At 43.9% G+C, this 27,446-nt stretch overlaps 1 protein-coding gene across 1 annotated transcript in view; it reads right to left on the reverse strand.

Annotated features, from left to right (window-relative positions):
* LOC139253580 (dmX-like protein 1) overlaps positions 1 to 27,446 on the reverse strand; it is a 200,946-nt gene that overhangs the window by 72,184 nt on the left and 101,316 nt on the right. Inside the window, exons 10-14 of the mRNA XM_070873611.1 lie at positions 11,613 to 11,825; positions 8,790 to 9,028; positions 2,897 to 3,593; positions 2,046 to 2,167; positions 907 to 996 (exon numbers count right to left, since the gene is read on the reverse strand). Coding sequence (XP_070729712.1) covers positions 907 to 996; positions 2,046 to 2,167; positions 2,897 to 3,593; positions 8,790 to 9,028; positions 11,613 to 11,825 — 1,361 coding nt within the window. The remainder of the gene's footprint in view (positions 1 to 906; positions 997 to 2,045; positions 2,168 to 2,896; positions 3,594 to 8,789; positions 9,029 to 11,612; positions 11,826 to 27,446) is intronic.

Genomic DNA, 27,446 nt, shown 5'->3' on the forward strand with positions numbered 1-27,446 from the left:
TCGGAACAGGGGTGTGATAATTGGTAGATCAAAAAGTTGTTTGCACTCTTGCCCGAGTCAGAAGGTCATGACCCATTATAGCAACTGGAGTACATAATTTAGAATGACACTCCCAATGCAGCACTAAGGGAGTGCAGCACTATCGAAGGTGTCATCTTTTAGATATGGTGTTAAAATGAGGCCATCTGCCCCATCAGGTGAACGTAAAATATCTCAAGGCACTATTCTGAAGAGGAGCAGGGGAGTTTTCCTAGGTGTCCTGATCAATATTTATCCCTCATCCAACAGCTAACAGATTATCTGGTCATTATCTCATTGCTGTTTGTGGGAGCTTGCAGTGTGGAAATTGACTACTGCATTTCCTATCATCATAGGCAGTCCCTCGAAATGAGGGCGACTTGCTTCCACGTCAAAAAAGGATAGGTTCACAGGTGTTTCAATGAAGGACCGAATATTCCAGGTCCTGAACTACATATTGAAGGGTGGAAGATGCCTGTGCATGGATTTAAAAAAAAAGTGTGGTGGCCGTTGCAAACCAGCCACCCCACGGGCTTGACAGAGACGGGTCTTGATCCAGTGGCAAGGGTTATCCAAGACGACTGGAGACCAGCTCTGCTGCACAGACGTGGTGCGCACACACATCACAGTGTGGGCTGACCCGTGCTGCCCCAGGGCCCTCGCCTCTTCTGGCCGAGATTACAACTATGACTACAGTTCAAAAGTAATTAATTGGCTGTAAAGCACTTTGGGAATTACTGAGGACGTGAAAGGTGCCATTTAAATACAAGCTCTTTCTTTACACATTGTTATCACATCAATACAGTCCATTTCATGTTTGCACGTTAACATGGAAATCAGTGCAGAGTTATAGAAGTATGAGGGGAAAAATATTTGCAACATACTTACAAGCTCAGTGATTGCATCTAGTTCTATAATGCAGCCTGGTCTTGCTGTTGACTGCTGGCTTACAATATTGAAAACCTCGCCAACAAATCTCTGATAAAATGTTAAAACAGGTGAATTACTGTTCAGGTATATTCTCCTTTAACACAATCTCCAGATTGAAATAACTGCTTAAAGCACACAACTTTCATGGTTAGGCTGACACAGGATATTCCACCAGTTACCAAAATTCCCTGTATTAGTTTATTGATCTATATCTACATCTTGTGAGAGGGAAGATCAACTGATTTATGAAGAGAAGAACTTCCCTGCTTATCCTCATTCAAAGAAGGAATTACTGATGAACTTGTTCACAACATTTACAATACTGAATAGCACATTTAATTACAAAATAGTTCAATTCCTTAGAGGAATGCTGAGAAAGTTTCTGAGAACAACTTCAGTGCCACTGTACACCAAAGATACAATAGGAAGACTTGCAACATCAACAGTCACTGCAGCGAAGGTTCACCAGACCGATTCCCGGGATGGCTGCACTGACATATGAGGTGAGACTGGATCAACTGGGCCTGTATTCACTGGAGTTTAGAAGGATGAGAGGGGATCTCATAGAAACATATAAAATTCTGACGGGACTGGACAGGTTAGATGCAGGAAGAATGTTCCCAATGTTGGGGAAGTCCAGAACCAGAGGACACAGTCTAAGGATAAGGAGTAAGCCATTTAGGACTGAGCTGAGGAGAAACTTCTTCACTCAGAGTTGTTAACCTGTGGGATTCCCTACCGCAGAGAGTTGTTGATGCCAGTTCTTGGATATATTCAAGAGGGAGTTAGATATGGCCTTTACGGCTAAAGGGATCAAGGGCTATGGGGAGAAAGCAGGAAAGGGGTACTGAGGGGAATGATCAGCCATGATCTTATTGAATGGTGGTGCAGGCTCAAAAGGGCCGAATGGCCTACTCCTGCACTTATTTTCTATGTTTTTATGTTACGAGCACAAACCCTGTGTTGTGATATTGAAAACCAAAAAATGCAGCCTATTTCTGCAATGGGGTTATGTGCACTTAAAGCAAGATACCTATAGCACAAATCAAAATATGTATTACTCAAATTACATTTAGCATAATTAAACTTTTGCTTACAGCGATTTCTGGATTGGAAAGCTCATTTAAAAGCTTTTTAGCATCAATAACAGCTTGGTATAATCGTAAATAATGTCCATCGCTTGCCACAAAGCAAGCACTAGGAGAGTTGCAGTATGCACCTATAAAAAAAATTGAAGTTTCATTATCACATGGTATTGGGCACCCATAAAATGATTGAGTGGGGCACATGGTTAATGTACATAAACTGGTGACTGTACCACCTGGCAAGTTCTTTGAGAACTAGGACACAGGTGGGTTCAATAAAAGGAATTGTGTGTGTTAGAGGAAACAACAAAGTGCTGTCAGATAATGAAAATAAGATAAACCTGAATCAACCAAAATTGCATGCAAAGTAATATAATTTCTGGTAACGGAGTTTATTATAAGCAAACCAGATTAGAACTGTTCATAATAGCATTCTTCTTTAACATTGCACCTAAAGAATTGTGAAGTTAAAAATACAGAACTTTGTTTATTTAGAGTTCTATAATAAAATTTTGATTCTGAAAGTTACCATATTTTTTTTATAAAAGAGGAGGTTTAGATAAATGGGTCTCTGTAGAATAAAAAGTACTATTGTTCTGATTCACTTATTTGTTTGTTAACTAGATAATGAAGGCTCTTTGACAGTTCCACACACTAATGATTTTAATAAAAACAAAATAAATAATATTGATGTGGAGTTCAAATAAGGTTGTGACTAGCAAAGTTAACTATGTATATAGTTAAATATCAAAAACTGGAAAAAAATATATAGTCTTACTATTTTCCTGTACACTGGCTTGAGATGCTACATTTGGAATGTGAAGCATTCGTTCAAGGACTCAAAACATAAGTGTAGGACTTACCTAGACAGTAACTTGGGATTAGAGTTGGCAACCAAGCCACATTTGAAAAGGCTGAAACGTGGAGGGAATTGATTCTGGCCAACTCCGATACCCCTCCAGAGTACGACAACGGTCCGACTGGATCAACTCGCCATAGAATTAGTTCACTATATATAGAATTAGAATCCTGGAATGTAACTGCTGTACCATTTTCCCTTTGGTTTCTTGATATTGAACCACTGCATCGTAAGGAGTCAAAGCTCCTGCCTTCATTGTCCAGGTTCCCACCATCTGGTGTCCGTAGTGCATTGTGGTATGAAGTAGTCAGCAATAATGGCAAAACTGAATGACAAGCTAAGTCATTGAGATGAAAACGATGACCACAGTAACGAGACTTATGAGACACACCAAGGACTGTTGAAAATGCAGACTCTTCTGCAAAGCTGACAGCCCACTGATTCAAGGATCCATCTGCATGTTTTGAGATCATGAGCACATTAGGTGTGAAGATGCTCAGTTTTAGACTACCAGATGATTTATTCTGGCCAGCAGAAATTAACATTCCAGATGTGGAGTGGGTCAGGCCAGGTGGCTTCTGCTTCCCTTGTTGAATAGCCAGGTCTACATTTTTTGTGCAGGCATACATAACTATACTCTTGCTGAGAGAGTTTGCATCACCAGTGGGGAATGCAACAGGAATTCTAGAGGCAAATGAAACCTAGAAAACGAAATGTATACAGACAGTTTCAAAAAGTATAGTGAGAATCACCATTTCACTCATTTTTTTTAATATGAAGAATTTAGACAATGTTTGTTGTGCTGCAGTTCAGCGTTGTTAAACAAGCAAGTTACAATGTGTGCAACAGACTGATTGCTATAAAGCTCGAGATGCAGTAACAAGAATGTTTCAAGTATTTGCAAAAAATAAAGGGTTTAATTTTTTGAATTCATTGTGTGATTAACCTTTTCAACACTGCCAAGATATCACATTGTGGTGTACCCAGCTTCCCACAAGCATCACCAGGTTTTCTCATTCAGCAATTTCCAGGCGTTCGAGCAGCTTAACAAAATCAAAGTTTGACCTACCCCTCCAACATGTAACTAATCCAAATGATACTGAAATAATATGAATAAAATAGCTGGAAAGAGAGTTTCCAAGCTACTTTCAGATCAAACAGAAAGACATTTTCTGAGGTGATCCTGAATTTGATAATGGAGGCAGAATTACTAGAAGCAGGGGAAAGCACAAGTAAATACAGGAACAGAATACTTACAACAAATTATAGCAATTACATGAATATTTAAAATAAATAAATAGCATTTACATGAAACATGGTAGAAAATAAAATTTTCACAACTTTTGATTTTTTGACAAAAATATTTTAGTATTTCATTCGTGCAACAACCTCAATCTCATCTCATCTCAATACTGTTGCAAGCAAAGGGTAATGATTGATGGGTGTTTTTGCAACTAGAAGGATGTTTCCAGTGGGGTTCTGCAGGGCTCAGTACTTGGTGCCTTGCTTTTTGTGACATACATCAATGGTCTAGACTTGAATATAGGGCGTATGATTAAGAAGTTTGCAGATGATTCTAAAATCGGCTGTGTGGTTGATAAAGAAGAAGAAAGGTGCAAACTGTAGGAATATATCCATAAACTGGTCAGGTGTGCAGAACAGTGTCAAATGGAATTCAATCCGGATAAGTGTAAGGTCATGCATTTCGGGAGGGCTAACAGGAAAGGGAATACACATTAAATGGCAGGATACGGAGACGTATAGAGGAACAAAGGGACCTTGGAGTGTATGTCCACAGATCACTGAAAGTAGCAGGCCAGTTAGATAAGGTGGTTAAGGCGGCTTACGGAATGTTTGTCTTTATTAGCCGAGGCATAGATTACAAGAGCTGGGGGATTATGCTTGAACTGTATAAAACACTGGTTAGGCCACAGCTGGAGTATTGCGTGCAGTTCTGGTCACCGCATTACAGGAAGGACAGGATTGCACTGGAGAGGGTACAGAGGAGATTTACGAGGATGTTGCCGGGAGTGGAGAATCTACGCTATGAGGACAGATTGGATAGGCTGGATTTGTTTTCATTGGAACAGAGGAGACCGAGAGGAGACCTCTGAGGTGTATAAAATTATGAGGGGCCTAGATATAGTAGATAGAAAGGGCCTATTTCCCTTAGCAGAGGCGTCAACAACCAGAGGACATAAATGTAAAGTTTGGTAGAAGGTTTAGAGGGGATTTGAGGGGAAATTTCTTCACACAAAGGGTTGTGGGGGTCTGGAACTCACTGCCTGAAAGGATGGTAGAGGCAGAAATCCTCACCACATTTAAAAAGTACTTGAATGTGCACCTGAAGTGCTGTAACCTGCAGGGTTACGGACCTAGAGCTGGAAAATGGGATTAGGCTGGATAGCCTCTTGTTGGCCAGCACGGACACGATGGGCCGAACTGGCCTCCTCCGTGCTGCAACTACTATGGGCTAGACTTTCCACTATGATCGCTATCGCCCCAAAATGGGTGATATTTCTAGCGCTAGTGCTTTTTTTTATTTTTCAAGGTCGCCGGAATATCGCCCATTTTAAAAACCGCTAGTTTCGCTTTTTAAAATTTGGGCGATAGCTTTAGCAATGTGAAATGGGCGATAGCGATGTATTCAGTTATGCAAGGCTGGCATCCATAGCAACAGTTGTTCCTCGCATGCGCTTTTTTTTCAGGCAAAGACCTTTTCCCACAATTTGGAAGGTCAGGGGTTATCTGCACATGCTCAGAAGGCAAAGGGAGGGAGAGAAAGGATTTTTGAAGAAAGGTTTGTGGAGGCTTGTGTATTTGAAGGAATTGATACAAAAAATAATCAGATAACATGGAGATGGAACACAAGGAGTCGGGAGTGTGTGTTGGGGAGGTTGCAGGGAGGAGGGTGAAAGCCTTCACTGAAGAGGCGAACGAGACCTTAGTCCACGAGGTGGAGACTCGGTGGGTCCAATTTACCCGAGGTGGGCGTGGGGAAACATCCCCCCCCCCCCCCCCCCCCAAGAGTATACCAGCGAATATGGGCGGATATCGCCGTGATAGTCTCATCGGTAGCCTACGACAGAAGAGAGGCAGACCAGTGCCTCAAGTGCTGGAACAGTTTTGTTTCATCCGCAATAGTAAGTAATAAATTATTACATTTATAATTGTAATAATGCACTGACTCATTACTTAGAATGTAAATCTGCCAGATTGTAATTAAGCTGGGTAATCTTGGGTAGCTTCCCTGTTAAGATTTGGACTGGGGTTGGAACCTGCGCCCTGCAACTCTAATTTTGCTGAGATGCCTTCAACTTAATCGATAGTATTAATTATTATTTAAACGCTTTGATCAAAAATTGGGGCCAATGGAATGACTGGAAACACAGACTGTAAACACACGGCATTTCTACCACTTTAGTTTAGAAGGAGAATTATTAAATTATATTGCTGCGGGGAATTAGTGATGGGGAACATGGAGATGGCACAAAATATTTATTCAGAGTTTCTATCAGTCTTTACGGTAGAGGACACTAAAGGATAATCAAGGGGCTATGGGGGGGCGGAACTTAACAACCATAATCACAAAGGAGGTGGTACTCAGTAAGATTATGGGACTAGAGGCGGATAAATCCCCTGGACCTGATGGCTTGCATCCTAGGATCTTAAGAGAAGTAGCGGCAGGGATAGTGGATGCATTGGTTGTAATTTACCAAAATTCCCTGGATTCTGGGGAGGTCCCAGCAGATTGGAAAACTGCAAATGTAACGCCCCTATTTAAAAAAGGAGGCAGACAAAAAGCAGGAAAATATAGACCAGTTAGCCTGACATCTGTGGTTGGGAAAATGTTGGAGTCCATTATTAAAGAAGCAGTAGCAGGACATTTGAAAAAGCATAATTCAGTCAGGCAGAGTAAGCATGGATTTATGAAGAGGAAGTCATGTTTGACAAATTTGCTGGAATTCTTTGAGGATGTAACGAACAGGGTGGATAAAGGGGAACTGGTGGATGTGGTGTTTTTGGACTTCCAGAAGGCATTTGACAAGGTGCCACATAAAAGGTTACTGCACAAGATAAAAGTTCACAGGGTTGGGAGTAATATATTAGCATGGATAGAGGATTGGCTAACAGGAAACAGAGAATCAAGATAAATGGTTCCTTCTTGGGTTGGCAATCAGTAACTAGTGGGGTGCCGCAGGGATCAGTGCTGGGGACCCCAACTATTTATAATCTATATTAAGGACCTGGAGGAAGAGACCGAATGTAACAGCCAAGTTTGCGGACACTACAAAGATGGGAGGAAAAGCAATGTGTGAGGAGGACACAAAAAACCTGCAAAAGGACATAGACAGGCTAAGTGAGTGGGCAAAAATTTGGCAGATGGAATATAATATTGGCAAGTGTGAGGTCATGTACTTTGGCAGAAAAGAAAAATCGAAGAGCAAGTTATTATTTAAATGGGGAAAAATTGCAAAGTGCTGCAGTTCAGCGGGACCTAGGGATCCTGTTGCATGAAACACAAAAGGTTAGTGTGCAGGTACAGCAAGTGATCAGGAAGGCCAATGGAATCTTGGTCTTTATTGCAAAGGGGATGGAGTATAAAAGCAGGGAAGTCTTGCTACAGTTATACAGGGTATTGGTGAGGCCACACCTGGAATACTGCATACAGTTTTGGTTTCCATATTTACGAAAGGATATACTTGCTTTGGAGGCAGTTCAGAGAAGGTTCACTAGGTGATTCCGGAGATGAGGGAGTTGACTTACGAGGAAAGGTTGAGTAGGTTGGGCCTCTACTCATTGGAATTGAAGACTGAGAGGCGATCTTATCGAAACCTATAAGATTATGAGGGGGCTTGACAAGGTGGATGCAGAGAGAGAATGTTTCCACTGATGGGGGAGACTAGAACTATGGGGTATAATCTTCGAATAAGGGGCCGCCCATTTAAAACTGAGATGAGGAGAAATTTATTTTCTCAGGAGGGTTGTATATCTGTGGAATTTTCTGCCTCATAGAGCTGTGGAGGCTGGGACACTGAATAAATTTAAGACAGAGAGACAGTTTCTTAACAGATAAGGGAATAAGGGGTTATAGGGAGTGGACAGAAAAGTGGACCTGAATCCATGATTGGACTAGCCAAGATCGTATTAAATGACAGAGCAGGCTCGAGGGGCTGTATGGTCTACTCCTGTTCCTATTTCTTATGTTATGTTTGTAATATTTAATGAGAAAGGGGATTCACTGGAAATGCCAGAAATCTAAGGGTAAAGGCAACTGTAGTATCGATCATCTGAATCTTAGACACCTTTGTAATTATAGTAGAGGACTGCATTCATTTAACAAAATGGTAAGAAAGGTAGTATTCCATGTACACAAAGACCATGATCTGCAAAACAAACTCGAAGGGCTAAAGCAGATTTGCCATACCTCGTGAACATGCTTAAATGGTATAATTGTCAAGAAAAAACTCTATTGATCAGTAATGAACCAGGTTAAGTATAGATCTTAAAAAAGGTAAGTAAAACTGGAATCATGTAAAAGGAACAAATAAAAAGATTAAAATCAGTGAAATACAAAAAATAAACTGTTCTAAAACGCAACAGAGAATCTAGATACTCTGGAAGAATCTCTACTTTTCCTCTGGTAAAGAGTATTTGGACTGATTACTTTAAAATTAGGGCCTGTAATTTTCTATGCATACTATACCCAGACAAAAACTGAACTTATGTTTGACTTCTCAATATATATTTTTTTCACTGTTCTCTTTAGACTGTTACTCTAAATGTTTATTATGGCAAATTTATTATGCATATTTTCAATAATCAAATCATGTGTCAGAAACTGGAAATCTAGCTTATCGAATATGCAATATAAAACAAACAGAAGGGCGCTTTACCTGCACCTGTCGAAACATTCCGGGTTGATACTCATCCAGCCAGTCAACATGCCACACCAATAAGGAACCATCCATAGGATGAATACTGAACAGCATGTCTGCATTCTTGTTCCATTCTGCTAACAGCACTTCAATTTTATGATCAATCATGACTGCTGATGACGTCTTTTCTCCAGTACTTTTGTCTGAAAGTACAGATTCCATAAATCCTTTATGATATTCACTGTTTTCATCAATTTCTGTGTAAAGAAAAAGAATGGATCTACATAGCTTCCACATGAATGCTCATAGAAATGTAAATGGTTAACAGTTACATCCTACTATATTCATGTTTTAATTTTTACAATGCAGACATTGTTACTTGAAACATTGTGAACCTTGGAGGGACATGAAAAGTGTCCTATTACCGCATCCTTTTGCTTTCCATCATCCCTTTTGTTATTTAATCTTTCCTGCTTTCCATCCCATTTGTTCTCTCCTCCCCTCCCCCCCTTTCTCTGCCTCTGCACTGGCTTAAAACTTTTGCCAATTTTTCTCTCCACAGATGCTGCCTGACCTGCTGAGTATTTCCAGCACTTTGTTTTCATTTCAGATTTCCAGCATCCACGGTATTTTGCTTTTGTATTCGGGCATAATCTTAAAATTGGAGCTTGGCCATTCAGGAGTGAGATCGGAAAGCACTTTTTCCACAAAGGGTTGTGAAAATCTAGAATTCTTTCCCCCAGTAGGATGTTGGGTCAACTGGAATTTTCAGAAACTGTGATCAACAGATTTTGATTAGGTTAACGCTATCAAGGGATATGGAGCAAAGGCAAATGGAGTTGAGGTACAGATCCACCATGATCTAGTTGAAGGAGCTGAATGGCCCATGCCTGTTCCAATGTCCATATGTTTCCTTGTTTATTTCAGATACTTAGGATTTGCTATTTTCCTTTTTTTGAAATGTCATACTTTAATTGGTCACAAGAGCAACTGAAAACATTCACCTCAGGACTGAAGCATTCTTTTACAAACAGTCCCTAAAATTCAGATCCACATTATACACTAAAATTTGGATCCTCTAAATTTTCAAAACCAACATTTACTTTGCACAAAAAAAAACTAAAGACCAGTTACTAACTGTGTACATGCTTATAGAATATTTATATGAAGGTCATCCTGGTGGCTCGGTGGATAAGTGCACTTACAACCTTACAGGCTAGGGAGCTTCCAGGTTTGGCAGTCTAAGCTGGGCAGCAGCAAAATAGTGCAACAATTGGCCTCAACTTCCCAGGCCTGTGAATGGAGCAGGGTGTAAGAAGGAAATCACCAAGATACCTGCTGTAATCACTTTCCAGCAAATAATGCTAGAAGCACATGTGCATAAAAGTTAGGTTTGGATTCATCTGTGATGTTGTCCAGAATCTGCTCATATGCAACACCTAGGCTCACACAGGAAGATGAGTTGCAAGATGATGCCCAGAAAGCACCATTACCACTTTATGGAGAAACTAGTGAGCGAGAAAACATTATAATGGTTGATGGTGACGTAAATATCAGAACACGTTATGTCCTTATAAGCAATGTGTGCAATCGAGGCATTGAGGATAACCCTTTCAATATGGTACGATTATATTTTCTGCCAAATGAATAAAGTTGCCCTTTTAAATAGCAACACAATTTATTTGCCAGACTATATTGAGATCTTTAGGGGCCGAAATTGCCCACCGCCTGTATTGAGGTGCACCTACCATCTTTGATGTGTTCCAGTCGCCCCATGCATTGGAGCGGCCTAACCGTCGAAATTCACAACTTCGGGGATATATTTTTTTATAAATAAAAGAGCGGGGCAGACGTGGCCTCATCATGAGGGCGGAATTGAAGGCGGGATGGAATGGCTGACAATAGCGGGGCAGAAGTTGGGGTGGGGCAGAGTAGCCGAACCTGTCAGTCATCAGTGCCATGCTGTTAAAGGGGAGAGCCACTGCAAATTCTGCAGCCACTTTAGTGGCAAACACTGGGCCACCAGGGAGGGTTTCGGCTGGGCCAGCAACCAAAGAGGGAGTACCAGGCTGCCTGATGGAGGCCCGGCCGAACCCGTGGTCATAACTGTCGGACCAACCTGGCAGTCAGCCGACAAAAAAAATAACTTGCCGGCCGCGCGCCCTTCCCTTTCAGGGCGACTGGGCCGCCATGCCAGAGTGTATCGACAGCAAAAGCTGCCGGGGGCACCGATCGACAGTGGGGCCTCTCCCGTGGGGCAATACCAGGAAAGGGGCAATTTCCCAAGGGGGGTCCCCACCAGTTGGTAAGGGGTTGGTGCGTGCTCACCGCGGTGGGAAAATGGGTGGAGCGGTCCCAGGCACCATTCCAAAACTCACGAAGGGCAATTTCCAAAATGGCGGCCCCTCCATGGAGTCGACTGCCATTCTGCACGCCCCGTGGCTGCTGCTTTCATGCGACCAGAGACCATATCGGAAGGAGCAAATTCGGCCCCTTCGTTTTTTTTTAAAAACACAAACAATCAGAGTCTGAAATTTGAATCAATGAATAGGATGGTGGCAAGTAGTACAGAACTTATAAACTCCTGCTGGGTTATTTGATAACTGGGAAAAAAGTAAAATGTTTATTAGCAGTGGATAATGTTTTTAAAAAAATCCAGATTCAATTATAGCATTTATAAAGAAACAAGGTTAGTCAGCGTTTACTAATTACAGCATGTTTTAATTGTAACAGCAGGTTTTCACAGTTTATGATAAGATTGTTGAATCACCGACCCAGGTAAATTCACCTCAACAGACTAGTATAAAGTAAGCGTGCAAGCAGACAAAATTAATACAATACCATCATCAGATTTGCTCTCTGTCTGTCCAAAATCTTCTGTTCCGGATTCCGGAGATTGCTGCTCCAAGCTCCTTCGCAGCTGCTGCAAAAAGACCTCCATTGACAAGGTAAAATGCAACTCCTTGTTGTTTAGCCAATGGACTACAAAAGGTCCATTCGTTTCCTCATTTTCACTTAAACTCAACGAAGTGATGGAAGGCAGCAGTGGAATGTCTGTTCAAGAGAAAATTTAAAAACTTCAAAGACTGAATATTAGATAAAATCAAAATCAGAAATGTCAACATGCAAATTTGGTTAACCATATTTCTTAAAAATGACTTCCAACTTTATCCACAACAACTTTTGTGACAGGGATGAACTCATTTCCAATCTTTGCTCTTCTCTCAATGTCTCCCTCCATCAAACACTAAGATGGTGATTATGGAACCTGCTTCCAACTCTATTGCTTAATATCTTTGGTATCTTTAGTAAGCAGCTGCTAGAAGATGGATAGTTGAAGGATCCAGCTTCAAATAGATTAGTAATCAGATTCCCCCATCTAAATTACATTATTAAATACACAATCATAGGCGGTCCCTCGAACGAGGCTGACTTGCTTCCATGAGAGTTCACAGATGTTTCAATGAAGGACCCAATGTTCTAGTCCTGAACTCCAGTTGAGGGGGTGGAAGATGCCGGTGCGTGGATTTTTTCAACCTGCGGTGACCGTTGCACATCAGTCATCACACGGGCTTTACAGAGCTAGGCCTTTATCTAGTGGCAAGGATTAACCAGGACGATTGGAGACCTGCTCTGCTGCATGGATCTAGTGTGCACACATATCGCAGTGTGGGCAGGTCCGTGCTGCCCCTGGCCCCTCGGCTCTTCTGGGCCCCGTACCTTCGCCACGATGTTCCAGGGCCCGGCGCTCCAGCTCTAGTTATAGCCCCAATCTACAGTGGTGTTCTCAGAGGTCGGGGTGGCCCACAATGTTCCAGGGCCCGCACTCTAGCTCTATTTATAGCCCTGACCTGCAGTGGTGTTCTCACAGAGGTCGGGGCAGCCCACGATGTACACATAATATGAAAGTGCTGTATGTCAAGATTATTTTAATAATGCTTTTAAGGAAAAAGGTACTTACAGATATCCATGAGCCTGCTTCTTACACCAATTCCGGGTACTCACCGCAACAGATGCCACTATTAGCCACTTAGTGCTGGACAATTTTTAAAGCCGTTAGCAGGCTGGCCAAGGTGAGTGAGGGCACGAGCACCCATGCACATGCTGGGATGCTGTTGGAAGCATGACTCACCACCATACTGTCCCACTGGCATGCTGTAACAGCTGCAAATGTAGGATTGTATGTGTTTGCTTGAACACGTTCCGGTACGTGTTTGAAGGGCCTCACAGGCACTCTGACCACGTCGGGAGAATGACACAGGGTCGCGGAGACAGATAGAGGAATCGGCTCTTTCGGCAGGGAGCGCTCGTTGCAAAGTGAGTGAGACCTGTGGGTCTTGGTGAGGAACAGGCCCAGCTGTTGAGAATAATTCCCTAAAACTGAATCAATGTCGGTTTTATAAAGAGGAGCAGGCTTGAAATTATCTGATTCTATAATCACTCAATCGACTGAACAGTTTCATGAATCAGGCTGACTTTTGGTACCATTAACATATTGAATAAGACATATCGACTGCCACTGTCAGAGGTTTACTTCTCCCAGCACTATTCCTGACTAAGGCGGCATGCATGCGACCTACTCACAAACCGCTGCCACTGGAGCCGGGCATAAACAGATCTGCAAAGTGCAGCGTAGTTCATTCACATGTTGCAGCCTTCACTCAGGAGAAAGGATCTCACTCAAATCAAGAACTGAGCACGTGCACAAAGTACAGACCCAGACCCACAGCCCACCATGTACGTGCAAAACTTTTCAGGACACAAAGCCCTGACTCTGTCACCCCCCACCCCCCAATAATGGAAGCCCCAGCAGGTACTACCCCACCCAATAACAAAGCCCCCGCTATACCCCTGCCCCACCCCCCAATAATGGAAACTCCGGCATAAACTACCCCTCACTCTTTGATCCACCACAACTCAGCGGCCCGGCCTCAAACCAAATAAAATCAGCCGGAGGTTAAACGAGTCTGGAGACCGGCCGCTGGCAAACCTCGGAGGAGAACAGTGAAACGCCAAACCAACATTGGGTGGGAGCGATTCGAGAACCTCGATTTCTGGGAAGAGGGAGGGGCAGGAGAAAAAGTGGCCCCTGGGAAGAGCCAGTTCACTAGCCACCAACCCCACCCCACCTCCTCCCCCATCCCGGCGGCTTGACTCAGGCTCCAATCAGCATCCCCTGGCCCCAGCAGGCTCTTCTTCCACAGTCCCAAGGTGCATGGTGTGGGACTTACCTGGTCCTGGATCTGGAGGAAAAATCATGGCCCTGGCGGTGCAGGGGACCTCCTGCAAAGTCTCTTTGAACCCCAGTTTGACAAACACTGGCATATAATCATAGAATATTTACACCATGGAAGGCAGCAATTCAACCCGTTGAGCCCGTGCCAGCTCTCTGCAAGAGCACTTCAGCTAGTCTCACTCCCCCACCCTTTTTTTTTCTTTCAGGTGCTTATCCAACTCCCTTTTGAAAGCAGTGATTAAGTCTGCCTCCACCACCCTTTCAGGCAGTGCATTCCAGATCCTAACCACTCGCTGTGTAAAAAAGCTTTATCTCATGTCACCTTTGGTTCTTTTGCCATCACCTTAAATCTGTGTCGTCTGGTTCCCAACCCTTCTGCTAATGGGAAGTTTCTCTCAATCTACTCTGTTCATACCCCTCATGATTTTAAACATCTCTATCAAATCTCCTCTCAATCTTCTCTACTCTGAGAACAACCCCAACTTCTCCAGTCTATCCACGTACCTTAAGTCCCTCATCCTTGGAATCAATCTCGTAAATATTTTCTGCATCCTCTCTCAGGCCTTCACATCGTTCCTAAAGTGTGGTGCCCAGTGTTTTATACAGGTTCATCATAATTTCCACGCTTTTGTATATACCTCTATTCATGAAGCTCAGGATCCTGTAAGCTTTTTTAACTGCTTTCTCAACCTGCCCTGCCCTATATAGCACCTTTAATGTAGTAAAACATCTTCAACAGTAGTATTACAAGACAACAGATAAATTTGACACTGAGCCACAAAAAAAGAAATTAAGGCAGATGACAAAATGCTTGGTTAAAGAGGTAGGTTTTAAGGAGCATCTTAAAGGAGGAAAGAGAGGTCGAGAGGCGGCGACGTTTAGGGGGGAGTTCCAGCTTAGGGCCCAAACAGCTGAAGGCATGGCCACCAATGGTTGAGCAGTGATAATGAGGGATGTTCAAGAGGGCAGAATTCCAGGAGCGCAGACATCTTGTGGGGTTATGAGGCTGAAAAAGATGAGAAAGATAGGAAGGGGCAAGGCCATGGAGTGATTTGAAAACATGGACGAGAATTTTGAAATTGAGGCGTTGTTTAACCAGGAGCCAATGTAGGTCAGAAACCACAGGAGTGATGGGTGATCATGACTTGGTGCGAGTTAGGACACGGGCTGCCAAGTTTTGGATGACCTCAAGTTTACATAGGGTAGATTGTGGGAGGCCAGCCAGGAGTGAGTTGGAATAGTCAAGTCTAGAGATAACAAAGGCATGAAGGGGGTACTGAAGTTTCATGTTCAGCCATGAACTCATTGAATGGCGGTGCAGGCTAGAAGGGCTGAATGGCCTGCTCCTGCACCTATTTTCTATGTTTCTATGAATGAGGGTGTCAGCAGCAGAAGAGCTGAAGCAGGGGCGGAGGCGGGCAATGTTGCGGAGGTGGAAAAAGGAGGTTTTAGCTATGTCGCGGATATGTGGCTAGAAACTCATTTCAGGGTCAAATATGACACCTAGGTTGCAAACAGTCATGTTCACCCTCAGATTGATGCTCGGGTGAGGGATGGAGTCTGTGGTTCGGGAACACCGTTTGTGGCGGGGACCAAAGATAATGGCTTCGGTCTTCCCAATATTTAATTGGAGAAAATTTCTGTTCATCCAGTACTGAATGTCGGACAAGCAATCTCACAACTTAGATACCAAACAGGGGTCAAGAGAAGTGGTGGAGAGGTAGAGCTGGGCGTTGTCAGGGGTCAAGAGAAGTGGTGGAGAGATCGAGCTGGGCGTTGTCAGCATACATGTGGAAACTGACTCCGTGTTTTTGGATGATTTCGCCAAGGGACAGCATATAAATGAGAAATAAAAGGGGGCCAAGGGCAAATCCTTGGGAGACACCAGAGGTAACAATGTGGGAGTGGGAAGAGAAGCTATTGCAGGAGATTTTCTGGCTACGATTAGAAAGATAAGAATGGAACCAGCCGAGTGCATTCCCACATAGCTGGATGATGGTTGAGAAGCGTTGGAGGAGGATGGAGTGGTCAACTGTGTCAAAGGTTGCAGACAGGTCCAGAAGGACGAGGAGGGATAGTGTACCTTTGTCACACTCAAAGGATGTCATTGTGACTTTGATGAGAGCAGTTTTGGTACTGTGGCTGGGGCAAAAACCAGATTGAAGGGATTCAAACATTGAATTCATGGAAAGATGGTCACGGATTTGGGAGGTGACAACATGTTCAAGTTCTTTGGACAGGAAAGGGAGGTTTGGAAGGGTGATAGTTAGCAAGCAAAGTGGGGTCAAGGATTGGTTTGTTTGAGGAGAGGGGTGATGACAGCAGATTTGAAGGAGAGGAGAACTGTACCTGAAGAGAACCGTTTACAAGGTCGGCTAAAATGGGAGCCAAAAAAGGAATTTGGTTGGTCAGCAGTTTAGTAGGAATATGGCCAAGGGCCAAGTGGGTCTCATGGACAAGATGAGCTTGGAGAGATCAAGAGGGGAGATCAAACAGAAATAAGAGAAAGATTAGAGTTTAGGGCAAGGGCAGGTGGGAGGGTCAGATGAAGTTTGGCCCTGTGGGCTAGGCGAAGGAAGGGAACTCACAGAGGCAGCTGATCGGATGGTCTCAATCTTTCAGACAAAGTCGTCCATGAGCTCCTCACACTTGTTGGAGGAGAGTGGAGTGGAGACAAGGGAGAGGGGTTTAAGGAGATGGTTAGCAGTAGAGAATAGTAGCTGAGAGTTATTTTTGCAATCCAGAATGATCCTGGAATAGTGAGCAGTTTTTGTAGACAAGAGTAGGAACCGATAATCTTTTAATGTGTTCGAGCCAAATCTGACGGTGAATGGCGAAACCAGTTGTCTGCCACATCCTTCACGATTTGTGCACATATACCCCAAGGTCTCTTCTGTTTATGCACCCCCTTTAGGATTGTACCCTTTAATTTATATTTCCTCTCCTAATTCCTTCTACCAAAATCTATCACTTCTCACTTTACTGCATTAAATTTTGTCTGCCCATTCCACCAGCCTGTCTATGTTATCTTGAAGTCTATCACTATCCACCTCACTGTTCACTATACTTCCAAGTTTTGTGTCATCTGCAAATTATTAAATTACACCCTGTACACCCACATCCAAGACATTAATATATAATCAAGAAAGGCAGTGGCCCTAGTACCGACCCCTGGGGAACACCACTGTACATCTTCCTCCAGTCTGAAAAACAACTGTTCGCCACTACCCTCGGTTTCCTGTCACTTAGCCAATTTCTTATCCATGCTGTCACTGTCCCTTTTATTCCATGAGCTACAACTTTGCTGGCAAGCCTATTATGTGGCATTGTAGTATTTTGTCAGCCGAATCTTGCAATGGCCCAACAATGGCGGCCCTCGTGATGACCGGGCCGCCATCATGCAGCCCGGCACTCTGCTTTGGGTGCTGGGTTGCTGGTAAGGTCGATCATGTCGCTGCTGACCCAGTAGCGGCCACCAAAGGGCCTGCAGAGTGTGCAACAGCCCTCCCCTTTAACTGATCTCCTCAGCGCAGAGCTGAACTCAGGACTCAGCACTGTGCTGCTGCCCCGGGAGCATCCCTCCAATAAGCTGTGCACCGAAGACAACACTCTGCTTCCTTTGAGGGGTGCATGTCCCAATTCCGCATTGAGGACGGGACCTCCAGGCCGGGCTCAGGAAGTCACGACCCCGAAAGGTTACTGCCCCCAATCAGGTGAAGGGCAATTTTGGGGCCTATGACTTTATGAAGCCCAGGATCTCATGTTTTTTTAACCACTTTCTCAACCTACCCTGCCACCTTCAACGAATTGTGCACATGTACCTCCAGGTCTCTCTGTTCCTGCACCCCCTTTAGAATTGTACCTTTTGGTTTATATTGTCTCCCCTCGTTCTTCCTTCCAAAATGCATCATTTCACACTTTTCTGGATTAAATTGTATCTGCCGCGTGTCCGCCTATTCTACCTGTCTGTCTTATGTCTTCTTGAAGTCTATCAATATCTTCATCACTGTTCACTATACTTCCAAGTTTTATGTTATCTGCAAATTGTAAAATTGTGCCCTGTACACCGAAGTCTAAGTCACTAACATATATCAAGAAAAGCAATGGTTCTAGTACCGACTCCTGGACAACACCACTGTATACCTTCCTCCAGTCTGACAAACCACCGTTCACCACTACTCTCTTTTTCATGTCACTTAGCCAATTTCATATCCATGCTGCCACTGTCCCTTTTATTCCATGGGCAATTTGCTAGCAAGCCTATTATGTGGCACTTTGTCGAACGCCTTTTGGAAATCCATGTACACCACCTCAACCACACTGCCCTCTGTGTTACCTCAACAAAAAACTTGATCAAGTTGGTTAAACGCGATTTGCCTTTAACAAATCTGTGCTGGCTTTCCTTAATTAATCCACACTTGTCCAAGTGACTGTTAAGTTTGTCCCTGATTATTGTTTCTGAAAGCTTCTCCACTACTGAGGTTAAACTAGTTACTGGGTTTATCTTTACACCCTTTTTGAACAAGGGTGTAACATTTGCAATTCTCGCCTTTTGGCATCACCCCCATTTCTAAGGAGGATTCTAAGATTACGGTCAGTACCTCAACGATTTCTTCCTTCACTTCCCTCAGCGTCCTAGGATGCATCCCATCCAGTCCTGGTGACTTATCTACTTTAAGTACAGGCAGCCTTTCTAGTACCTTATCTTTATCAATTCTTATCCCATCCAATACCTCCTCCCTTACTATGTCTATGGTAGCAACAACTTCTTTGGTGAAATCAGATGCAAAGTACTCATTTAGTACCTCAGCCATATCCTCTGCCTCCATGTGTAGCTCTCCTTTTTGGTCCCGAATCGGCCCCACCCGTCCTCTTGCTACCCGTTTACGATTTATATGCCTATAGAAGACTTTTGGCTTACCTCTTATGTTGGCTGCCATTCTATTCTCATACCCACTCTTTGCCCCTCTTATTTTCTTCTTCACTTCTCCTCTGAACTTTCGATATTTAACCTGATTTTCAGATGTATTCTCGACCTGACATCTGTCATACGCGCTCTTTTTCTGCTCCATCTTACTCTCTATCTCTTTCGTCATCTCTGACATTAGTTGCCCTACCTTTCCCTCTCGTGGGAATGTACCTCGACTGTACCTGAACTATTTCCTCTTTAAAGGCAGTCCATTGTTCCACTCCAGTTTTGCCTGCCAATCTTAGATTCCAATTTACTCGGGCCTGATCTGTTCTCATCACACTGAAATTTGCCTTCCTCCAATTAAGTATTTTTGCTCTAGATTGCTCCGTCCTTTTCCATAGTATCATAAGGTTTAGATTAGCTATGATCACTGTTTCCTAAATGTTCATTCCCGACACTTGCTCCACTTGACCTACCTCATTCCCCAGAACCAAATCCAGCAATGCCTACTCGTCGGGCCGGAAACATACTGATCAAGAAAGTTCTCCTGAACAACTTGAGAAATTCTTCCCCCTCTCTGCTTTTTACACTATTATCTCAGTCTATATTAGGATAGTTGAAGTCCCCCATTATCACTCCTCTATAGTTTTTGCATCTCTCTAATTTCTCTGCAAATTTGCTCCTCCATATTTTTCCCACTCGTTGGTGGCCTATAGAATACACCAGCAGTGTAATGACACCTCTAATATTATTTCTTAATTCTAATCAAATAGATTATGTCCTTGACCCCTCCAGGACATCCTCTATTTCCAGTCCTGTAACATTCTCCTTAACCAATACAGGTGCAGTATTGAGAATCCGGAGTTCCGGAATCTGGGACAATCAGTGGCAGGGTCGTCCGGAATCCATAAAATGTTCCGGAATCTGGAGCAGACAACCTCGGGGCCCCTCCACTGCCTGACCTCGAGCCTCGCTCTGCCGCCGCTCGCCTCACCGCCACTGCCCCTACCTCGGGGACTCCTCGCCGGCCCGCCCGACAACCTCCTCAGTGGGGCCTGCCCGAATACCTCCTCCTCGACGGGCCCCGGCCGGCCCGACGATGTCCTCGGACAGTCCTCGGCAGGTTTTCCCCCACCCACCCCCTTCTGATGTTCTGAAATCCGGAAATACCCGAACCTGGGCTCCGGTGTTTCCGGATTCGTGACGTCAGAAAGACGATCGAAAGTCTGGAAAAGCCCGGAATCCGGAACGGCCTTGGTGCTGAGGGTTCCGGATTTTAGGCGCTGCACCTGTACTGCCACACCATCTGCGATCATTCCTTCCCTATCTTTTCTGATATCCAGGAATATTTAATACCCAATTCTGCCCTTTTCTGAGCCAGGTCTCAATTATTGCCATGACATCATATTCCTATGTGGCTATTTGCACCTGTAGCTCACCAACCTTGTTTACTATGCTTTGTGCGTTCACATACATACACTGTAAACCTATCTTAGGCCCTTGTGTGCTCTCTCTTAGTTTGACCCGATCTAATACCTTACTATTTCCTGCTTTAGTGCTATCAGTTTCTCCCAATCCTTTGTTTCTCCTTTCTCATGTTACAGTCTGATGCCCATCCGCTGCCAACTTAGGTTAAACCCTCCCAACAGCAGTAGCAAACCTCCCCTCGAGGATATTGGTCCCAGCTCTGTTGAGGTGCAACCCATCTGGCCTGTACAGGTCCCACCTCCCCCAGAACAGGCCCCAATGCCCCAGGAATCTGAAGCCCTCCCTCCTGGACCATCTCTCCAACCACGTATTCATCTGCTCTATCTTCTATTTCTATATTCACTCATGCCTGGCACCGGGAATAATCCAGAGATTACTACGTTTGTGGTCCTGCTTTGTAATCCTCTTTCCTAGCTCCCTAAAATCTGCCTGCAGGATCTCATCCCTCTCTTTACCTATGTCGTTGGACCTCTGGCTGTTCACCCTCTTCCTTAGGCTTAGGTGACAGTTTAGCTTTAGCAGAGAAGGGGCTGGCTTTATTACAATGGCATGGCGAAGATCATGAAACTCACCATGTGCCATTTCATAGGCTAAATCCGAAATCGCATCACTCCAATTAGGGCTTCTAATGCAATTATATTTAAGAAATTTAGTTTTCTTCAATATATAATACAAATAACTTTACGTACTTGCTGCATGTGACCCTGTGAGTTAAATCACCCACACCTTGTATTGTGCACTAACATTTATCATACTATAATAAACTGGTTAACGATGATACTTGGATTAGTTTACTTCTCCCTTTTTTTTAATAAAAGAAAACATAATAGGCTCAACATAATTTAAAAAAAATATATAAAATGACAGCAAGTATCTCAGCAAATGTTGAGGGGGACATGACTTCAAACCACCCGAAGAGTTTCCCATCCATAGAAAACTCCCAACTAGTGAAGTGATTTCCAAGGCTTCGGTGGCAAGAACATAACAAATAGGAGCAGCAGTAGGCCATTCGGCCCTTTGAGTCTGCTCTGCCATTCGCTAAGATCACGGCTGATCTTCTACCTTAACTCCACCTTCCGACTCGATCCATAAATCCCTTGATTCCCTTAATATCCAAACCCTTGATTCCCTTACTATCCAACAATCTATCAATCTTTGTCTTGAATATACTCAATGACTGAGCAGCCACAGCCCTCTGAGGTAGAGAATTCCAAAGATTCACAACTCCGAGTGACGAAATTTCTCATTTTTGTCCTAAATGGCCAACCCATTATTTGGAGACTGTGACCCCCTCCAGACTCCCCAGCCAGGGGAAACATCCTGCCTGCATCTACCCTGTCAAGCATTGTAAGAATTGTATATGTTTCAATTAGATCACTTCTCATTCTTTTAAATTCCAGGGAATATAGGCCGAGTCTCCTCAATCTCTCCTCATAGAACAATCTCCCCCATCCCAGGAATCAGTCTGGTGAACCTTGGTTGCACTCCCTTCTAAGGCAAGTATATCCTTCCTTAGGCAAGGCAACCAAAATGGTATAGAGTCCTCCAAGTGTGGTCTCACCAAGGCCCAATGTAATTGCAGCAAGACTTCTTTACTCTTGTACTCCAACCATTTTGTAATAAAAACCAATATTATAAAATGATTGGAGTACAAGAGTAAAGCACAATGGAAGATGGTTATGGTGGTTAGAGGCCAATCATCAGAGCCCAAGCACATCGCTGCAGGAACTCCTCAGGGCAGTGTCCTAGGCCCAACCATCTTCAGCTGCTTCATCGATAACCTTCACTCCATCATAAGGTCAGAAGTGATGTTCGCTGATGACTGCATAGTGTTCAGTGCCATTCGCAGCTCCTCAAATAATGAAGCAGCTCATGCCTGCAAGCAGCAAAACCTGGACGACATTCAGGCTTGGGCTGATAAATGGCAAGTAACATTCGCGCTACACAGCTGCCAGGCAATGATCATCTCCAACAAGCGCGTGTCTAACCACCGCCGCTTGACATTCAACGGCATTACCATTGCCGAGTCCCCCACCATCAATATCCTGCAGGTCACCACTGACCTGAAACTTAACTGGACCAGCCACATAATTGCTGTGGCAACAAGAGTAGGTCAGAGGCTGGGTATTCTGCTGCAAGTGCCTCACCTTCTGACTCCCTAAAGCCTTTTCACCATCTACAAGGCACAAGTCAGGAGTGTGATGGAATACTCTCCACTTGCCTGATGAGTGCAGCTCCAATAACACTCAAGAAGCTCAACACCATCTAGGACAAAGCAGCCTGCTTGACTGGCATCCCATCTTAAACATTCACTCCTTCCACCACCAGCGTACTATGGCTGCAGTGTGTACTATCTACAAAATGCACTGCAGCAACTCGCCATGGCTTCTTGGATAGCCTAACCCACGACCTCTACCACCTAGAAGGACCAGGGCAGTGGGCGCATGGGAACACCACCACCACGTTCCCCTCCAAGCTACGCACCACCCTGACTTGGAAGTATATCGCGTTCCTTCATCATCTCTGGGTCAAAATCCTGGAACTCCCTCCCGAAAAGTACTTTCACCATATGGACTGCAGTGGTTCAAGGCGGCAGCTCACCGCCACCTTCTCAATAGCAATTAGGAATGGGCAATAAAATATATACCATTTGTTTTCCTAATTGCTTGCTGTACCTGTACCTTTCAATGATTCATGTACAAGGACACTCAAGCCCCTCTGAAAACCAACATTTCCTAATCTCTCACCATTTAAAAAAATATTCTGCTTTTCTATTTTTCCAGCAAAGTGGACAACTTCACGTTTCTCAACATTATATTCCATCTGCCATGTTCATGGCCACTCACAAACCCATTTACAGCCTCTCTGCATCCTCCTCATAACTTACTTTTCCACCTAGCGTTTTTTGGCAACAAGCTCGGAGACATTACACTTGGTCTCTTCATTTAAGTCATTGATATAGATTGTAGATAGCTGAGGCCCAAGCACTGACCCTTGCAGTACCCCATTAGTTACAGCCTGGCAATCCGAAAATGACCCAATCCCAATCCCATGAACCCTAATTTTGTGTAATAACCTCTTGTGTGGAACCTTATCGAATGCTTTCTGAAAATCCAAATACACTACATCCACTGGTTTCCCCTTATCTACCCTGCTAGTTATAACCTCAAAAAACTCCAAGATTTATTCAACAGGATTTCCTTTTCTGCAATCTGTGTTGGCTCTGCCCAATCATATAATAATTTTCTAAGTGCCCTGTTACCACGTCCCTAATAATAGATTCTAGCATTTTCCCTACTACTGTCAGGCTAACTGGCCTATAGTTCCCTGTTTTCTCTCCCTCCTTTCTCAAATAGCGGGGTTCTATTTGTTACCTTCCAATCCACGGGAACCGTTCGAGAATCTAAGGAATTCTGGAAGATCAAAACCAATGCATCCATATCTCTGTAGTAATCTCTTTGAAATCCCAGGATGTAGGCCATCAGCTCTAGGGGATTTGTCGGCTTTTAGTGCCATTAATTTCTGCAGTACAGATTGAACCTCCCTTATCCGGAACCCTCAGCACCTGGCTTGTTCTGGATACGGGATTTTTCCGGACGAGGGGTGGTCACGTTAAATTGGATGGTACAGGTACTGAGCAAGGAGATATCGGGGCTGGCTGGCTTGGGATTGGGAGTGTAGCAGAGAGATCATGGGCGGGGCGGGGGGTGGATCGCGGGTTCAGGCCAGCGAGGAAGGACTTCAATTAGTTCAAGTCGGAGTTCTGCGCATGTGCCACCAGGTGGCCGGGAATGGTCCTGGATGAGGGGTGGTTCCGGATAAGGGAGGTTCAACCTGAACTATTGCTTTACGGCATTTGCAATCTGTCAAGATTTCTTTTGACAGATCACAAGCATCCGCGGGGAAGGTCATTCGCAGACAGAGATTTGGGCTATTTGCCCAACGAATGTTCTTCAAACTCTTATGCCTGGTAAAAGCAAGTGTATAGCCTACTTTTACCAACGCAAGAGTTTTAAAACATAGAAAAATTTCATTTCATCGCTAATTTTTGTATTAAAAACCCTGTCCATTAAGGTAAGTTTATTTTTAATCCTATTAATTCATTTTTTTTCTCTAAAACATTTAATTAAATTCAATTTTAATTAATTTTAAATGTGAGGTGTTTTTTTATTTATTGTGTAGTGTTTGTGTTTTGAGGGGTATTCTCATTGATAGTAACGGGAACTCGTACAAACATTATCAATGAAAATACTCCATGTTCATTGGTAGTCCAGGCCCATGTGATCCCAGGTTGCGCTTACGTTCCTGGGGTGTGAGAGCCTATACGCAGGGCAGCGCATCAGACCCCAAGTATACGTCCTCCGGTACTTTCGTAAAAAAATTCCGATCAGAGGTGTCCGCCCGCAGGAAGCCTCCGACTGCAATTTTCTGGCCATTAACCCTACTTTTTCTCTCCAAATGCTTCTGAGTCTTTCCATCATTTTCTGTTTTTATTTAACATTTCCAGCATCTGCAGCAGTTTAGTTTTCAGGCAATTATTCATGTGTTACCCTGAGTGCGGTTCTGGACTTAGTTTTATGGAATTAGGCTGGGCAGGTGGAAGGGGCATCAGTGGGAGAGTATTTTGGTGCTAGTGATCATAATTCAGTTAGATTTAGGGTAGTTATGGAAAAGGACAAAGATAGACCAGGAATAAAAGTTCCCACTTGTGGAAAAGCCAATTTTAGCTAAACTGAGATGGGATTTAGACACAGTGGACTGGAAACAGTTACTTGAAGGTAAATCCATGTCAGAGCAGTGGGAGGCATTCAAGGAGGAGATAGTGAGCGTTCAGAGCAAGTATGTTTCCTTAAAGAAAAAGGGTGGGACTAACACATCTGGAGCCTCCTGAATGTCAAGGGACATACAGGGTAGGATAAAGAAAAAAAAGGAGGCTCATGAAAGATACTGAGGACTCAATACTGCAGAAACTCTAGAAGGCTATAGAAAGTGCAGGGGTGCAATTATTAGGAAAGCAAAGAGAGGGCATGAAAAATTTTGGGAAGTAAAAATCAAGGAAAACCTAAAGACATTTTATAAATACATTAAGAGCAAGAGGACAACGAAAGAAAAAGCAGAGCCTATTAGAGACTATAAAAGGTAGACTGTGTGTGGAGGTGGAAGACGTGGGTATGGGTCTTAATGAATACTTTGCATCTGTTTTCACAAAAGAGAGGGCGATGTAGACATTGCAATCAGGGAGGAGGAGTGTGAAATATTAGATTAAATAAACAGAATGAGGAAGTATTAAGGGGCTTAGCAGCTTTGAAAGTGGATAAATTCCCAGGCCCGGCTGAAAAATATCTCAGGCTGTTAAGAGAAGCAAAAGAGGAAGTAGCAGAGGGTCTGGCCATCATTTTACAATCCTCTCTCGCTACAGGTATGGTGCCAGAGGACTGGAAGACTGCTAATGTGGTATCTATGTTTAAAAAGGGAGAAAGGGATCGACCATAGAAACATAGAAAATAGGTGCAGCAGTCGGCCATTCAGCCCTTCGAGCCTGCACCACCATTCAATAAGATCATGGTTGATCATTCACCTCAGTACCACTTTCCTGCTTTCTTTCCATACCCCTTGATCCCTTTAGCCGTAAGGGCGATATCTAACTCCCTCTTCAATATATCCAATGAACTGGCATCAACAACTCTCTGCGGTAGGAAATTCCACAAGGTAACAACTCTCAGTGAAGAAGTTTCTCCTCATGTCAGTCCTAAATGGCTTACCCCTTATCCTTAGACTGTGTCCCCTGGTTCTGGACTTCCCCAACATCGGGAACATTCTTCCTGCATCTAACCTGTCCAGTCCTGTCAGAATTTTATATGTTTCCATGAGATCCCCTCTCATCCTTCTAAACTCCAGTGAATACAGGCCCAGTCGATCCAGTCTCTCCTCATCGGTCAGTCCAGCCATCCTGGGAATCAGTCTGGTGAACCTTCGCTGCACTCCCTCAATAGCAAGAACGTCCTTCCTCAGATTAGGAGACCAAAACTGAACACAATATTGCAGGTGAGGCCTCACCAAGGCCCTGTGCAATTGCAGTAAAACCTCCCTGCTCCTATACTCAACTCCTCTAGCTATGAAGGCCAACATACCATTTGCCTTCTTCATTGCCTGCTCTACCTGCATACCAACTTTCAATGACTGATGTACCATGACACCAGGTCTCGTTGCACCTCCCCCTTTTCCTAATCTGCCGCCATTCAGATATTATTCTGCCTTCGTGTTTTTGCCCCCAAAGTGGATAACCTCACATTTATCCACATTATACTGCATCTGCCATGCATTTGCCCACTCACCTAACCTGTCCAAGTCACCATGCAACCTCTTAGCATCCTCCTCACAACTCACACCGCCACCCAGCTTAGTGTCATCTGCAAACTTGGAGATATTACACTCAATTCCTTCATCGAAATCATTAATGTATATTGTACATAGCTGGGGTCCCAGTACTGAGCCCTTGGGCACCCCACTAGTCACTGCCTGCCATTCTGAAAAGGACACATTTATCCCGACTCCCTGCTTCCTGTCTGGCAACCAGTTCTCTATCCATGTCAGTACATTACCCCTAATATCATGGGCTTTAATTTTGCACACCAATCTCTTGTGTGGGACCTTGTCAAAAGCCTTTTGAAAGTCCAAATACACCACATCCACTGGTTCTCCCTTGTCCACTCCACTAGTTACATCCACAAAAAATTCCAGAAGATTTGTCAAGCATGATTTCCCTTTCACAAATCCATGTTGACTTGGGCCGATCCTGTCACTGCTTTCCAAATGTGCTGCTATTTTTAATTGATTCCAACATTTTCCCCACTACTGATGTCAGGCTAACCAGTCTATAATTACCCGGTTTCTCTCTGCCTCCTTTTTTAAAAAGTAGTGTTACATTAGCTACCCTCCAGTCCATAGGAACTGATCCAGAGTCGATAGACTGTTGGAAAATGATCACTAATGCATCCACTATTTCTAGGGCCACTTCCTTAAGTACTCTGGGATGCAG

Source organism: Pristiophorus japonicus, chromosome 1 (assembly GCF_044704955.1).
Source record: "Pristiophorus japonicus isolate sPriJap1 chromosome 1, sPriJap1.hap1, whole genome shotgun sequence".
In the NCBI taxonomy this organism is placed as follows: Eukaryota; Metazoa; Chordata; class Chondrichthyes; family Pristiophoridae; genus Pristiophorus; species Pristiophorus japonicus.